Here is a 16784-nt window from a genome sequence, read left to right as displayed (position 1 = left end):
CCAGGATGGGGCGGATCTTGAAAATTCGGTCGTCTTTATCCTCCCGCCGATCGGTGTAGTAGAGAAACTTCAGGATGAGTTGGAACCGGTTCCGACCCATTACCAACCCGAAGTACGGCGTTGCCAGGGCTTCGTCGGTTGACCAGTAGTCTGCCAGATCTGCCTTGTGGATGAGCCCGGTGAGGAAGACGAGTCCAAAAAAGTCCTTCAGCTCTTTGATGTCCAAATCCTTCCACGCGTTGATCCTGGACCGACCCGTTGGTGGTACCGCTGCTATTCTCCGCGCTGCGTACAAATTGGTCTGCGTCACCATCTCAGTCAGTAGCTCGTCTGTGAGGAACAGTTCTAAAAAGTCAGAAGGCTCTACAGACTGCAGGGCCGCTGCCTGGCCGCGAGGACCTGATGTTCCAGTGAACGGGAAGGACTGAGGCTGCCAACCACTGGCATCCAGGTGACGCCACTCTGGCTCAACACGCTGTGGTTTGCCTCGGCCTGAAAAAATAGAAATATATAATTACTTACAATAAACATCAGCGCTAGAGGTAAACAGCCCAAACAAAAATCAAAATATATATTTTTTTCTTTTTTTTTAATTTTAAAAAGTTTTTTTTTTCTTTTTCTCGTGGGCCACAAGGGGAACTAACTTGCATAATTATCACACTTACACACAATGTCCATCCATCTTCAACCGCTTATCCGTAGTCTGGTTGCGGGGGCAACAGCTCGAGAGCTCTAGATTTCCCTCTCCAATTCACAAAGTATGTATTTTATATATGTACTTGCAAATCACACACACACACAATGTCCATCCATCTTCAACCGCTTATCCGTAGTCTGGTTGCGGGGGCAACAGAGCTCGCTGTCACCCTGACATACAGGGTTTCCACCGGGCAGAATGGGATAGGTGACGATGTCGTCACCGGAAAAAGATCAGTCGCACTGGCTTGCTAAGGCTTCTGGGAAATTGAGGCTCAATGCATTCTTATTGCAATGGCGACGCAATACAGGAGCGTTCGTCTTTCGATCTTTGTTGTTGATCGGCAATTTGGATTATTTTTCAACACAACAAACGATCACACCATTTTAAGGCTTTTCATTTAATTTTACTCAGTAATTTTTTTATTACGTACTTTCACTTGTAACAAAGTATTCCTACATTGCAGTATTGATACTTTTACTTAAGCAAAACAATTGAGTACTTTTTTCACACCACTGACCATTTTATTCAGCATCAGCATAGTTTTTCTTTGAGTGATACAGCGTGAAACACCTCCCCGTGTGTAAGGGGACACAACAGGTTTTGCAAAAGTACCTCGTATCGCTTCGCTTGGACTTCCTGGCACAAACCCTGCACTGCCTAGTCGGAGTCTGCTTTTTGGGGGAGGGCGGGATCGAAACGAGTTCGTGGGCTGCAAAGTTGCCATCCAGCCTGCACTGAGGGTCCGTGCGTGGTGCCCTCGGTCTGGGTGCAGGTGGAAGGTCATATAGCGGACCTGACAGGCCCGCCCATTGATGTATGACACTTAGCAGAAATGTGAGTTGGCATTTACTCTTGCCCCGTGGGTTTTTAACTTTGTAAAGGATAAACGCATTGTACAAACAGATTTCAAACATGTAGGCTATGAATTTCTTTGACCACTTGGCTGTCTTCCTGACAAACGGGTAGTACACAATGTGTTGGTCCATTCTATCGACGCCGTTCATTGACTTGTTGTATTCTACAATGCAAACAGGCTTCTGTCTTGGCACTTTTTCCGGCTGGCCTCTCTGCCATACCAGAACTTCTTGCATCTCGTCCTGGTGGAACGTTGAAACCATTTTCACTATGCCATGGTCCTGCCAGGCCAAGACCATCACCCTGTCATTGTGACGCATTATTGTTTGCCCTTTTTTCAGGTCAGATTTTTTAACTTGTTTAAGGGCTCCTGGTTCACCTCGATTTCTTCTTAGTGTACCACAGACATGGGTTTTCAGATCAAGTAGATGTGTACACAGTGCTACAGAATTGTAAAAGTTATCCATGAACAATCTATAGCCATAACCTACTAGGCGATCAAGAAGGAAGATAATTGTTTCACCCAGGGGAGTAGCATCTCCACAGTAGGGCTTCATGTTGAAACAATACCCTGTCTCAGAATCACACAAAATATAGGATTTTATGCCATATCTGATAGGTTTCTGGGGATTGTACACTTTGAAACTTAAACGCCCACGCCACAGAAGCATACCTTCATCAATGCAAATGTTAGTGTTTGGTTGAAACATTTCACGGAATCTACAGAGTAAGTAATCTAAAACCGGGCGGATCTTGAACAGCCGGTCAGTACCATTGTCTAATGTGCTATCACTGAACTGGAGAAATCGCCATATAATTTGAAACCTGTCGCGAGTCATGGTCTTGTTGAAGTAGGGGCTATCTAATAATTCATCTCTAGACCAGTACATAGACATCGTAGGCTTATGAATGATGCCAGTGAGAAAAAGGAGCCCTAGGAAGTGTTTTAGTTCATGAACCGTGACAGGTTTCCATTGGTGACATCTGGAATGTGGTACTCTGCCGATTGTTACCGTTTTAGTGAACTTCTTTGCATAGTTGTTAGTCTGATCAACCATAAACTGTAGCAGCTCATCGGTCAAGAATAGCTCAAGAAAGTCAACTGGTGCGTCTGAATCAAGAGCAGCAGCATCGTTGATAAGTCCAGGCTTTGCAGTGAAAGGAATGTCCTCTGGCTGCCAGTTGGTTTTAGACCAACCAGGATCTGCATTTGGACCACTTCCGCCAGGCTCGTCACCACACTCGCGCTCTGCAGCTGTGCTATGTTCACCTATATCAACGTTGTCTGCTTCGCTTCGTTGCTCTGTTGGACCTAAGAATTATAGAAATACTACTTTATTACCATAAAATACTATTTTCTTTGTGCTGGGTAAATTAGCTTTGTAAATTATACAAGCATTGAACAGATCTCCAACAGATATACGTAGGATACAACTGCATTTGTCCACTTGTTTGACAAGTGGATAGCACACCTGTTTTGGTCCACTACATATTCTCCATTCATTGTGTTCCTACCTGTATTTTCACTGCCAACAGATGGTAATCTAGATGTTGGCCGTGGCTCCTCTGTGTCTGTGTCTGAAATCACAGAAATGTTAAGGTAGTTTTGGTAAATATGATGTACACGAAATCAAATCAATTCACAATTGAGACATTTAGCATAAGCTCTTATCCAAAGTAACTTACAATGACCACACATCAGAGATAGAGCAGAGATACATAGTTACATAGTACCGATGCATATACTGTCATAGGCAACATCGTCGGGAGGCATACTTTGGTTAGACATAGCATTGGTTAGACATGGGTTAAGGTTAGGTTTAGGCTGCCTCGTGGGAGGTTAGGGTTAGGGTTGAGGGTTTGAGAGGAGGGTGAGGGTAACTCGAGAACCGTTCGCCCCAGAAAATTCAAATTCAACACACAGCACCGCCGGGAGTGCAGTTCCAGGTGTCGAGTCGGTCGGACCCACGGTTGTCCAGAACGGCCCCAAAAAGGCCTCTGTCCGGATAGTTCCCGTTGGGCACTGGCCTACAGTGCCCAATGTCCCCGTCGGGAACCGCTGTAGAGACTCCAACGCATAATATCTGGGTGGACAACGCAACAAATGGACGACAAATGGACAAAGCAATAAATGTACGACAAAGAGACGCCTATGGCCCTGGTCCATTTTGGTTTCATGTTTCGCTCTCAAGGGTTAACACATTCAGACCGTACGACGTGTGAAACCACCATAACTAATCCAACCGACTGATCCAGTGGACGTGTACACGCGTCTCCTTCTACACCATACTCCTTGCTGTTTGCACATGCGCGCTGCCGTTCACTTCCTTGTTTAGCGCTCAGAAATAAAGACTTGTCTCTCCTAATCTAGGGAGCAGTGGTTTTGACCAGATGGCTATACTTCGGTCTTCATTTCTGACTTCAACATGCCTCTCGTTTAAAATATTAACGCTTCTAGAGAGATGTGATAGTAATCATAGTGAGGTAACCAAGCAACATTATAGAGCGTTGCAGTCCCGCCCCCTTTCATGATGGCCCAGGAAATAGTTCCCAATGCATTTTTCAATTTCAAAACTTATTTATTTAAAGACCTTTTAAGCGTTGTACAAAGCAAACTCTTGTCGTGACAAATCATGACAACAAACACAATATTTTGGACCAAACAAATAATTACAAAGAAGAAAAACAACAACAAAAGTGTTGTAACCTGCCGTTTTCTTCTTCTTTCTAATTATTTGTTCAGCCGAATTTTTTTGTTTATTGTCATGATTTGTCACGACAAGAGTTGGCTTTGTCCGCGGCGTAAACTTCTTTAAATAAATACTTTCTGAAAAGTCTATGAGGAAAATGAACGGGAAGTCTTCTCCGGGTCTCTCGAGGGGACTGCGACGCTCTATTTCTCCCGGTTTTTGTACGGAACGGGTGGGCTTTCAGACTAAAAGCTGCCATATCTGCCCGGCACCCTGAGCTCCTATTTTGAAAGATATCCCGGTGCTGATTAAGTATTGTCAAACATCTGCATTACTTAATTTACACAATCAGAGAAAGTAGAATAATTGTTATGTTGATCAACGTTTGCCAAAATCGACAGAAAAATATTCTTTAGTTTTGGGCTCTGAGAGGCTAAATCTCATCAAATGGTGGTCCGTAGTTCAAATGGGTCTGAGAGGCTAAATGTCATCAAATGGTGTTCCGTGGCTCAGATGGGTCTGAGAGGCTAAATGTCATCAAATGGTGGTTCCGTGGCTCAGATGGGTCTGAGAGGCTAAATGTCATCAAATGGTGGTCCGTGGCTCAGATGGGTCTGAGAGGCTAAATGTCATCAAATGGTGGTTCCGTGGCTCAGATGGGTCTGAGAGGCTAAATGTCATCAAATGGTGGTCCGTGACTCCGTGGCTCAGATGGGTCTGAGAGGCTAAATGTCATCAAATGGTGGTCCGTGGCTCAAATGGGTCTGAGAGGCTAAATGTCATCAAATGGTGGTCCGTGGCTCAGATGGGTCTGAGAGGCTAAATGTCATCAAATGGTGGTCCGTGGCTCAGATGGGTCTGAGAGGCGAAATGTCATCAAATGGTGGTCCGTGGCTCAGATGGGTCTGAGAGGCTAAATGTCATCAAATGGTGGTCCGTGGCTCAAATGCCGAATAATATAAATACAGTAATTGGCCATGATATGAAAATGGTTGAAAACCAGTGCTCTATAGCATCACAGAGCAGTGGTCAGACATGTTGGTGTCAGGACCTATATAACAGTGGTTCCCAAACTATTTAATGTCAAGGACCCCCAAATTCACACTTATTAGCCTGCGGACCCCCATTTGACAAGCTATGCCAGGGACCCCCATAAGTTGGTGTCAAACATGTTGGTGTGTTTCAGTGAGTACTCAAATGCTTTACTTAAGTAAAAGTACCAATACTGCAATGTAGAACTACTCCGTTGGGGGGGGGGGGGGGGGGTAGCTTTGTAAATGAACAAGCAGATCTCAGATATAGGATACAAATGTGTCCAATAGGGCTGTCACGATTCGCTCACGATGTTCGATTCACTATCACGATTCGCCTAGTCCACGATTCAATTAACATTTCGATTTGAAGCTCACGATTTGCTTCGATGTTCGATTCGATTTTTTTTTCAATCTATTTTTTAAAAACCTCCTTTTTCAGCATTGAGGGCTATATAATTATAATTTAGGCCAATATCTTGGTTTGTAAAGAAAAACACTTGTTTCCCAATAAGTCACTTTTATTTTCTATAAATAACAAATCAGATTGAGAATAATAAAAGGTTTAACAACTTTAGGTTTTATGCCCTAATTTTTTTTAAATGTTTCTTTAACACATTGTATGCTAGAGTTTTCTATTTGCTCAGGCTTGCTGGTGCTAAGCGATTAACATTGGACTTTTGAACTTTTTAGGGGCCCACAGCGAGGGGCCTCTTATAGTGAGAATCACACCGCATAAATCAAAAGAAAGCCACACTTTTCCACTTCAATTTAAAAAAAAAGTTATGATTCTACCATCTTCCATTCTGGAGATATTGACCTTTTTCTAACACCTGCTTTTGGGTGCACACTGCTCGCTTGAAAAAACAGCAGAGATATGGAAGGTTGAAGTTGACCGACATTTCAGTTCAGTTTTTCTTTTTTTTTTCCAGTTCAACAGACCGATATAAATAGGAGCACAAATACTATCCTATACATACCATACACCAAATGAAAGCCCTGAATGTCTACCTTTAGGAGGAAAACAGCACACATTGTACACATATACAGTTTGACAGTAATTGGTCATTGAATTCAGCTTGTGCCCACCAGAGATAACTAAGACTAAAACATGGACCTGAACTGCTCCAATATTCACAAAATAAGGCCTATAGCTACATATACATACTATATACCGTATGAAACATAAGACTCTCTGCTTTCATAAGAAAAATACTTCTACTGTAATAATACAAATCACACCCCTGTGAAGTGAGCAGTGCAACTCTGTTCTCTACTTATTCACTACAGCTCGCTACACGGATATACGGACTGAGGCAGAAAGTCATGTAAACCCATTTACAGTTTGGTCTGTGAACTTCTACTGTAATAATAAAAATCACACCCCTGTGAAGTGAGCGGTGCAACTCTGTCCTATATTCTTTTCACTATATACGGATTGAGGCAGAAAGTCATGTAAACCTTTTATTTACGGTTTTGTCTGTAAACTTCTACTGCAATAATAAAAATCGGACTGAGGCAGAAAGTCATGTAAACCTTTTATTTGCAGTTTGGTCTGTCTGGGGGGAGGGGGGAATCAACGTGGCCACTATATCAGTGGTTGCTTACTGCAATAATCATAAAAAATACACAATATAAATAAAATAAAGTAAAAAAAAAAAAAAAAAAAAAAATTACAATTTTTTTTACAATTTTTTTTTTTACAATTTTTTTTTTACAATTTTTGTTTACACAGAAAAATCGCCCTCTTTTTTTTATAATGGGAGAATTGGCACTCAGAGCCTAAACTGAAGGAGATAAAGTGCTTCTCTGAGCAATTATTGCAGTAAGTAACCACTGATATAGGGGCCACGTTGATTCCCACGTTGATTCCCCCCAGTCTGAGCAATACAATGTGCCCACTATATATCAGTGAGTCCCTTACTGCAATAATCGTACAAAATGCCCACTATATATCAGTGGGTCGCTTACTGCAATAATCGTACAAAATGCCCACTATATATCAGTGGGTCGCTTACTGCAATAATCGTACAAAATGCCCACTATATATCAGTGGGTCGCTTACTGCAATAATCGTACAAAATACACAATATAAAGTTCAGTCAAAATAAACATAAAAAACACAATATAAAGTTCAGTCAAAATAAACATAAAAAACACAATATAAAGTTCAGTCAAAAGAAACATAAAAAACACAACAAAATTAAACCTTGTAAAACTTCTTTGAGTGGTACTTGTGGAAACACACTTCTCTATGCAGGGGCACCCCACAGGCTTTGCACATGAAGCTCGTCTCATGCCGCCTACCATCAACGCTGCAAACCCGACACTTCCTTTGGGGTATCTTTTTGCTGGTGCCAGGGGCTTTGGGGATTCTAATCAGCTCATGGTCTCCAAGCTGCACGTGGAGCCTGCTGCCTGGGTCTTGGCGTGGTGGCCTAGGGGCTCCCCCCACTGCACCCACCCTCGCTGACCTTTGGGCTCCCCCCCTCGCTGACCTTAGGGCTCTAGGGGCTCTCTCCCCCCCACTGCACCCGGCTGCTCTCCAGGGGCTTCCTCCCCCCCAACTGCACCCGGCTGCTCTCCAGGGGCTTCCTCCCCCCCAACTGCACCCGGCTGCTCTCCCAGCGGCTCTCCCAGTGGCTCTCCCACCTGCTCCCCCCCCCCTGCACCCGGCTGAACATCCCGCAAGTTGCCCCATGCCTTCACGATGCTGATCAGGAAGGATAACAGAGTCCTTCTTTTGGTGGACCTCCTTGTGGCGTCTTTGAACAGGACGAATGCATTGTACATAGAAATGCTGAACATATACATTACAAACTTTTTTGTCCACTTGAATGTTCTACGGGTAAAAGGATAATACGAAATCATTTGGTCTAAACGGTCGACCCCATTCATGTACTTGTTGTACTCTGCAATGGATGCAGGCTTTATCAGGTCTCGTCTAAGCGCCCTCCCCTTTTCCCTCTCCTTGACTGTGACCATTGTGTTGGGATGTAGCGTACTCACAACCTTTACAATCTTTTTGTCCCTCCATGCAATTATCATGACATTGTTGTTATGCCGCATGACTAACTCTCCAGGTGCCAACTGGCTGATGGTGACGTCTCTAATAGCAGGAGGTTCTCCCCTATGCTTTCGCAGAGTCCCACAAACGTGTGTTCCCAACCCTCTAAGATGGTCACACATTTTTACACTATTGTAGTAATTGTCCATGTACAATCGATAACCTTGATGGGTCAAGTCATCCATCAGGTATTCAACTGTGGGAATCAACGGTGACTTTTCCCCTACATATGGCTTAATGCTATAACAATAACCAGTCCTGCTGTCACAAAGTATGTAGGACTTCAGGCCATACTTTATAGGTTTCTGAGGGTTGTACACTCTGAAGGCCAACCTCCCCCGCCACAGCATCATACCCTCATCTATAGAGATGTTCTCTGAAGGTGTGAACAGGTCCTTGAACTTGGCCAACAAGTAGTCCAACACTGGCCTCACCTTATACAGCCTGTCCGCTGCGTTCCCTGCCCCATTGTCTGAGAAGTGTAAGAACCTTAGCAGCAATTGGAAGCGGTCACGGGTCATGGTCCGGTTGAAGAAGGGCGTGGAAAGAACCTCATCAGTGCTCCAGTACAACTCCAGGCGGGGCAACACTATGACGCCGGTCAAGAAGTAGAGGGCCAGAAAGTTCTTGAGCTCCGTCAAGGTGACCTCTTTCCACGCCCACACTCTCGAGTGGACCAACTCGGGAGAGACCTAAAAAAAGAAAACAGAAAAAAAATTGTTTGAAACTGAGCACTCCTGTGAACTTTGGAAGCCAATCTTAGCCAATCAGGATGGAGTCTGAGAAATCTGAAAGACCGGTTTCGTTGAATGGCTCTAGAGAGACTGTGTACCAATTTGCGTGATGTTTGGACAAAATGTGTAGGTGTACTGTGCAAAAACTTGTTTTGCACAAAGCGGCCTCCTGGTGGCGCTATAACAGGCCGTTCTGGAAAGTTTGGGGCAGAGGTTCATCGTTGGCATCCAGGGAGTGTGTGTGCAAAATTTGGCATCGACCGGGTTAACGGTGGCCGAGATTAGCTCCTCACGGACGGACACACGGACGGAGTGCAAAACATACTCTCCCCCTAGGCCTTCGGCCTGGTGGAGACAATAAAAAACATCTATATTTCATAATTTTACCTTGGCTCTACACGTCGCAGCATACAGGTTGGTCTGCACCACGATGTCCGCCAGCATCTCATCAGTGAGGTACAGCTGGAAGAACTCCACCGGCTCACTGTCGGCCGTCAGCGGTCCGTAATGGGCACCCGGGGAGCCGGTGAAGGGGATGTGGTGGGGTTCCCAGCCAACATCCGACCATTCTGCTGCCTCAGCTGGACGGTCACCATCTACATTATAAATACATATATACAAAATTACCATAAAATACATTTTTATTTGTGTGGTACTGTATACATTTGCTGCTATGCTCACACTTTTTTTACTCTGTAAACCTGTGATGTGACAATAAATCTGATTCTCAAAATAAGTCTCACCCAACTCGCTGGCAACAGGCTCTGCAGAACTGGTTGAAGGCCGCTCACCATCCAGAGCCAGCAAGTCTGAAATGTAGATCAATTCAGGCATTTAGGTCCAAGCACATGTAGTTAGCCTTCATTTACTGTACTGTCATAAAGTAAAAGTACTGTCATAGTAAATTTACATTTATAATCAAATGTGGTGCATAGTAAACTAGGATCACATGCAAAACTCACCAAAACCAGCAGCAGCATCATCAATGGGTGATGGGTGGTCAATGTCATCTGCTTCAGATATGGCTGAAATGAAATCCCATATCAAAATATGTACATCAAATCAATTTTATCTAAGTGACTTACAATAAGCACAGATATAAAATGCAGATATTGTTAGCCTGCATAGAATGTCAGTACAAGAGTACATGTGTTTGCATTGTGAAATTGAATTGACATTGTAATTGAATGTGGTGCGTAGTAAACTGGTATCACATGCTAAACTCACCCCGTCCGTGTGAAACGGCAGCAGCAGCACTGGACAATGGCTGGGATAACGGGTCATCAGAATCAGATATGGCTGAAATAAAAGTCACAGTAAAATATCAAAATGTGTACATACATATCAATTCTATTGAAGAGACTTACAATAAGCACAGATATCAAATGCAGATATTGTTAGCCTGCATATAATGTCAGTACAATAGTACATGTGTTTGCATTGTGAAATTGAATTTACATTGTACTGGATGTATAGTGCGTAGTAAACTAGGATCACATTCTAAACTCACCCCATCCGTGAGAAACTGCAGAAGCACTGGTTGAAGGCTGGTGGTCATCAGCAGACAGGGCTGAAATTAGAACACAGTAATATTATCAAAATGTGTACATGAAATCTATTGTATCTTATCGACTTAGTGTTATTATATGGCCTCAGCTGTTCCTGCTCATAAAATAGTATGTCTATACTTGCTGATAGCACGGCGCCCTGACAGTTTTCATTTTGACCTGAGCTCATATCGCGCCACAGTGGCGCGATATGAGCTTGTAGGTCTGCTATTTTTGAAAAATCAAAGAAGGACTGACATAGAAACATAGCTTTTTCAGAAAACTGTCAGGATGTAGAAGACATTTTTAGAATCTGATCTCAGGTCAAAATGAAAACTGTCAGGGCGCCGTGCTATCAGCAAGTATAGACATACTATTTTATGAGCAGGAACATGCATGCATATACAGTATACATGTCATGGTTATCAATCGCTTAGCACCAGCAATCCTGAGAAATTTTCAAAGCTTAGCATTCAATGTGTCAATATGGTTTTGCAGAAATTGTCACTGAGTCAGGCAGCGGGACATGTCAGGACATGTCCTCAATTGTCACTGAGTCAGGCAGCGGGACATGTCAGGACATGTCCTCAATTGTCACTGAGTCAGGCAGCTGAGAGCTCAGGACATGTCCTGAGGACATGTCCTGACATGTCCCGCTTATGAAAGCCATTTATTTTTTAGAAGGGTAGGCACTATAAGCTTTGGCTTCAGCCTACACCTTTTTGGTCTGTTTCTTTTGCAAAAAAATGTATTGATTTGATTGATTTGTTATAATGACCAAAACAAATAAAACTCACAGCTGATGTCCTATAATATATAACACTAAGTCGATAAGGACAGAATGAGCAGGAACATGCATGCATATCATATAGTACATATATAGTGCTATAATCGAAGTGTTTGAAAATGTAGAACATTTTGTTCTCATACCTCCATGGGGTGCCTGGCCAGACCGATCCATGTCCTCGTCTGAAACCCACTCGTCAGTGTCTGATGAGTGGTCTGACCAGCCTGAAAACATAATCAATATTACAATGTATTCATAATATATATAATTGATTCATCTTCTAGACTACACACGTTCTTTCATCATTATGGGACATGATGCAGCTACAGTATAACGCACGCCAACAATACATTAGATATTTTCGTCTTATAAATAATTGATTCAGATGCAACAGGGTCTCAACTCCCAGTGGGATTCACTCACAGTAGATTATAAAGTACAGTAACAAAACGCGATTCAGTATTTAGCTTAGTAGTATCACAGTAAACTCCAGAGTAAAATTGCAAAATGGAGGTTCTTACCGCCTTCGTCGGCATAAGCATACTCATCGATGTCGTCTCGGTTAGGAAGCCACTCTTCCTCATCCACGCCGGGCTCGGCCTCCTCCTCCTGGTCACTTTCTCCCGGGGAGAGAGGGCCGGGAGGCGGTAGCCTAGCCGCTGCAGCAGCCGCTGCAACGCGGGATGAGCGGCGAAGAGGTGGAGGCAAAGCCGCCACATCAGCCGCTAATCTAATGCTATAAACTAATAATAATACAACTAACACTACTAAAGGACTATACTAAAGGACTATATACTAAAACGGACGACTATAAATGCTCAACTGACTGCTAACTATAACCTGCTCAAAAACTGCTCAAAAACCGATGTCAACGTGTCTCCACAATCTCCAACTCCTACAAGGGAACCGCTGGAATCCAGCCCCTTTTATAGGTTTCGTTGAGATGACGCAACCGGAGCTTTGAAAAGCCGATCCGTGTTACTTTATTTGTTGTCCGGGCGCATAGGAAGTTGATGTACAGTAATCATAAAAAAAACGTATAAAACGTATAGATACGCTTCGCGCGTACGGCGTTCGATATTAATAAAGCGTATGGATACGTTTCCAGCATTTTTTGTGTTAAGATGAGATGACTTGTAACATTCTTGTTAAGCTCTAAGTAAGTAAAAGAAAGAAGAAAAAAAAGACAAATAGTAAATACAAAGTTCAACCAAACAATTACGTTATTTGGCTGTTACAAATTCTTCTACTTTGTAGAATGTTCACATTGTTTGAACAGGTAAGACTATAAGAGCTCTAACAAGAGCGTGTGAATACTAGTTAGTGCAATTTGATCTGCATGGCTCAGCCCTTCAGTGATTTGTGCCCTCACTTTATCATACATGCCAGGCAACACACGTGTGGTCATATGTGACCTGCATGGCATTTTGTAACGTGGTTCTGCAACTCTCATTAAATATTGAAAGCCAGCGTTTTCCACCATTGAAAGTGGTCGCATCATCGCATGTCTGCAGCTATGCAGACCGCAACTCCGTGCGTTAATTGTTTAGCACGGGGCGAATTAGCTGAGAGCTTTTCTCTATAAGAATCTAGAATAGTTGGCTGTGTTGTTGTCTTTGTACCATCGTTGGACTTGGACAGATCGATTTCTTTGTGATGTCTGCTAAGATGCTGGCCCATATTTGACGCGTTGCCTTTGGGATACGGCACTCGTTTGGAGCATAAACGACAAACTGAAGCCGTTTTGTCAACGATGCGTCGTGTGCCATCATAACTCACTGGGAAGCCAAAATATTTCCACACTTCTTTCCGTGTATCATCGTCGTCGCTGTACAATTTACAATTTACAATTTAGGCATTTAGCAGACGCTCTTAATCCAGAGCGACTTACATTTAAGCAAGAACAAAAAGCATGGGAATACATCACATAAAAGTATTTATCATGAAACATGCGTAAGCTAAGAAAGTAACAGTGGAATATCTATATAATGAAACTATACATACACTATACATATAAACTATACATATTTACTACTATGCTATACATATGTACTATGGCGTGCTATGACTAAATACAATACAATTATAGTGCTGTCTACATAACATGCTATAAGTCTGTATCAAATGCTATCTAAGCCAACATAAATGCTATCTAATGGGTTAGGGTAAGTGCTATGGGCCATGATGGAGCGTTGTCCCGGCTGTCTACAACAGCTGTCTACAACAGCACTGGCCATGGTGAAACACAACAGCGGTCTCGTTCTCTCACTTCTGTCAACTCCTCTGTGTGTGTGTGTGTGTGTGTGTGTGTGTGTGTGTGTGTGTGTGACTGACTGTGTGTGTGTGGCACGGCTCCGATACAGCTGGCTTTTCGTCTCTTTGTTTTCTCCCCCAGCGGAAGCATGCATGCGCGGAATGGCCCGGCCGCTCGCGGAAGTAAAAACATAAAACATCGCGAGACGGTGCGTCATTTCGATACACTGAATCGAACGTCAATTTCGATTCAATTTCGATTCGTATCGAGAATCGTGACAGCCTTAGTGTCCACTTGTATGACAAGCAGGTAGTACACCCGTTTCGGTCCACTTTCAAATCCATTCATTGACTTGTTTTGTTCTTACCTGCATTTTCACTGCCTACAGATGGTAATCTAGACGTTGGCCGTGGCGCTTCTGTGTCCGAGTCTGAAATCACAGAAATGTTATGGTAGTTTTGGTAAATATGATGTACACGAAATCAAATCAATTCACAATTGAGACATTTAGCTCTTATCCTAAGAGTTACTTACAATGAGCACACATGTAATACATCACATGCAGAGATACAGTTACATACTGTCAAACATAGGCAACATTGTCATCATCAAATACATCACATGCATAGATAGATATATCTATCTATAAATGCACCAAGTCTCTGTCTGTCTGTCTGTCTGTCTGTCTGTCTGTCTGTAATCCACATAACTCGAGAACCTTTCGCCCAAATGACTTCAACTTCGACACAGACATTCCACATCACCATGGGGAGTGCAGTGCATTTCCAACTTGCATCGTTCCAAGAAGGCCAGTGCCCCACGGGCACCGCTGTAGAGGCCCCACGGGCACCGCTCTAGTACAGTATAAATACCGGTACATTCATTTAATTTCATCTCAAACATCAAACATCTAAATGTAGGTATTCTCACCACTGGCATCAGAAGAACTCATTGGACGCGACTCCCTCATCGGCGTCCACGTCGGATCATTCACGTCTGTGTCTTCCATGTCCGTGTCGGAGGAATCCGAAAGAGTCCGTTCACCCCTTCCCATGGCTTGACCACATGAAACACACACACACACACACACACACACACACACACACACACACGTTTGCATAGCTGTTTTGCAGTACATAGTTACCATGCATCTACTGTCATAAATACATAGGCTACATCACACATACAATACGTAAAGAAATACATTCATCTCATCACGCCCGTTCATGACGTCATCATTTTCATAATTAATAATAATTTATTATTGTTATTATTATTATTATTATAAATGTATTCATGTATTTTTTGTCAGTGTGTGTTATCGGACTTCAAAGCATGAACAGCATACAGCACAGCCAAGTAGAAAAATTCACAAAAGCAGCTTGGATTAAAGAATTATTTTACTTCGTCTGGAAATTACTGGTATAACAGCATAGGCCAGGGTTCCCCAATAGGCGGCCCGCGGGCCATTTGCGGCCCACAGAGCGCCGCCTTGTGGCCCATGAAAGATTTTTTTTCTCTTATTTTTTTTAACCCATTCTGACCTGAGATCAGATTCATACGAGGTTTCCGCCGGACACACACTGGTCTGATTAACCCATTCTGACCTGAGATCAGATTCTAGAAATGTCAGTCGCTCTTCGATTTTTCAAAAATAGCAGACCTACAAGCTCGTATCGCGCCACTCGGTGGCGCGATATGAGCTTGTAGATCTGCTATTTTTCAATAGCTAAAGCATAACATGATGCTGACACCAAAATGGGTCCCGTTCAGAATGGGTTAAGGGTCCCAGATATAAATGGCATTAAATGGGGGTCAGTAGCCTATGCATGTCAAACTGGGCATCCTTTTCAAATGGGGACTTGCCCTGAAAATGAATTTTCAGGGCAAGACCTCGACCTCGCGCGTGCAGACTCGGCCCCCAGCCTGGTACGCTAGTCAAAATATGGCCCTTGAGGAAAATTAATTGGGGAACCCTGGCATAGGCTATACAATGCAACGTGACATGACAGGTCAACCTGACATGACAGGTCAACCTGACATGACAGGTCAACGTGACATGACAGGTCAACCTGACATGACAGGTCAACGTGACATGACAGGTCAACCTGACATGACAGGTCAACGTGACATGACAGGTCAACCTGACATGACAACCTGACATGACAGGTCAACCTGACATGACAGGTCAACCTGACATGACAGGTCAACCTGACATGACAGGTCAACCTGACATGACAGGTCAACCTGACATGACAGGTCAACGTGACATGACAGGTCAACGTGACATGACAGGTCAACCTGACATGACAGGTCAACGTGACATGACAGGTCAACCTGACATGACAGGTCAACCTGACATGACAGGTCAACGTGACATGACAGGTCAACCTGACATGACAGGTCAACCTGACATGACAGGTCAACGTGACATGACAGGTCAACGTGACATGACAGGTCAACCTGACATGACAGGTCAACCTGACATGACAGGTCAACGTGACATGACAGGTCAACCTGACATGACAGGTCAACCTGACATGACAGGTCAACCTGACATGACAGGTCAACGTGACATGACAGGTCAACCTGACATGACAGGTCAACCTGACATGACAGGTCAACGTGACATGACAGGTCAACCTGACATGACAGGTCAACGTGACATGACAGGTCAACCTGACATGACAGGTCAACGTGACATGACAGGTCAACGTGACATGACAGGTCAACCTGACATGACAGGTCAACCTGACATGACAGGTCAACGTGACATGACAGGTCAACCTGACATGACAGGTCAACCTGACATGACAGGTCAACCTGACATGACAGGTCAACGTGACATGACAGGTCAACCTGACATGACAGGTCAACCTGACATGACAGGTCAACCTGACATGACAGGTCAACCTGACATGACAGGTCAACGTGACATGACAGGTCAACCTGACATGACAGGTCAACCTGACATGACAGGTCAACGTGACATGACAGGTCAACCTGACATGACAACCTGACATGACAGGTCAACCTGACATGACAGGTCAACCTGACATGACAGGTCAACGTGACATGACAGGTCAACCTGACATGACAGGTCAACCTGACATGACAGG

General features: G+C 43.7%; 1 protein-coding gene and 1 long non-coding RNA gene across 3 annotated transcripts; both read right to left on the bottom strand.

The window, feature by feature from the left end:
* Positions 1 to 1207: 1207 nt before the first annotated feature.
* Positions 1208 to 14721, bottom strand: LOC310873508. 2 transcript variants are annotated; one of them, XR_014570498.1, is made up of 3 exons: positions 14596 to 14721; positions 3071 to 3127; positions 1208 to 2867 (listed from the first exon to the last, which is right to left on the bottom strand). It is a non-coding gene; the product is annotated as an uncharacterized lncRNA (long non-coding RNA). The 2 variants fall into 2 exon arrangements; XR_014570499.1 differs by having other exon boundaries at positions 3071 to 3133; positions 14596 to 14718.
* On the bottom strand, positions 7784 to 13091 carry LOC310867842 (uncharacterized protein; the record flags this gene model as incomplete). Its single annotated transcript, XM_083777992.1, has 7 exons — positions 7784 to 7952; positions 8638 to 9035; positions 9465 to 9673; positions 9821 to 9886; positions 10588 to 10647; positions 11933 to 12082; positions 13034 to 13091. The coding sequence occupies 7 exons, from the start codon at positions 13089 to 13091 to the stop codon at positions 7784 to 7786; spliced, it is 1110 nt and encodes a 369-aa protein (XP_083634118.1).
* Positions 14722 to 16784: the final 2063 nt, after the last annotated feature.

This window comes from Protomyctophum parallelum (assembly GCF_964188405.1).
Source record: "Protomyctophum parallelum genome assembly, chromosome: 1".
In the NCBI taxonomy this organism is placed as follows: domain Eukaryota; kingdom Metazoa; phylum Chordata; class Actinopteri; order Myctophiformes; family Myctophidae; genus Protomyctophum; species Protomyctophum parallelum.
The sequence above is the reverse complement of the archived record's forward strand: the minus strand, read 5'-3'. Positions and strand labels throughout refer to the sequence as shown.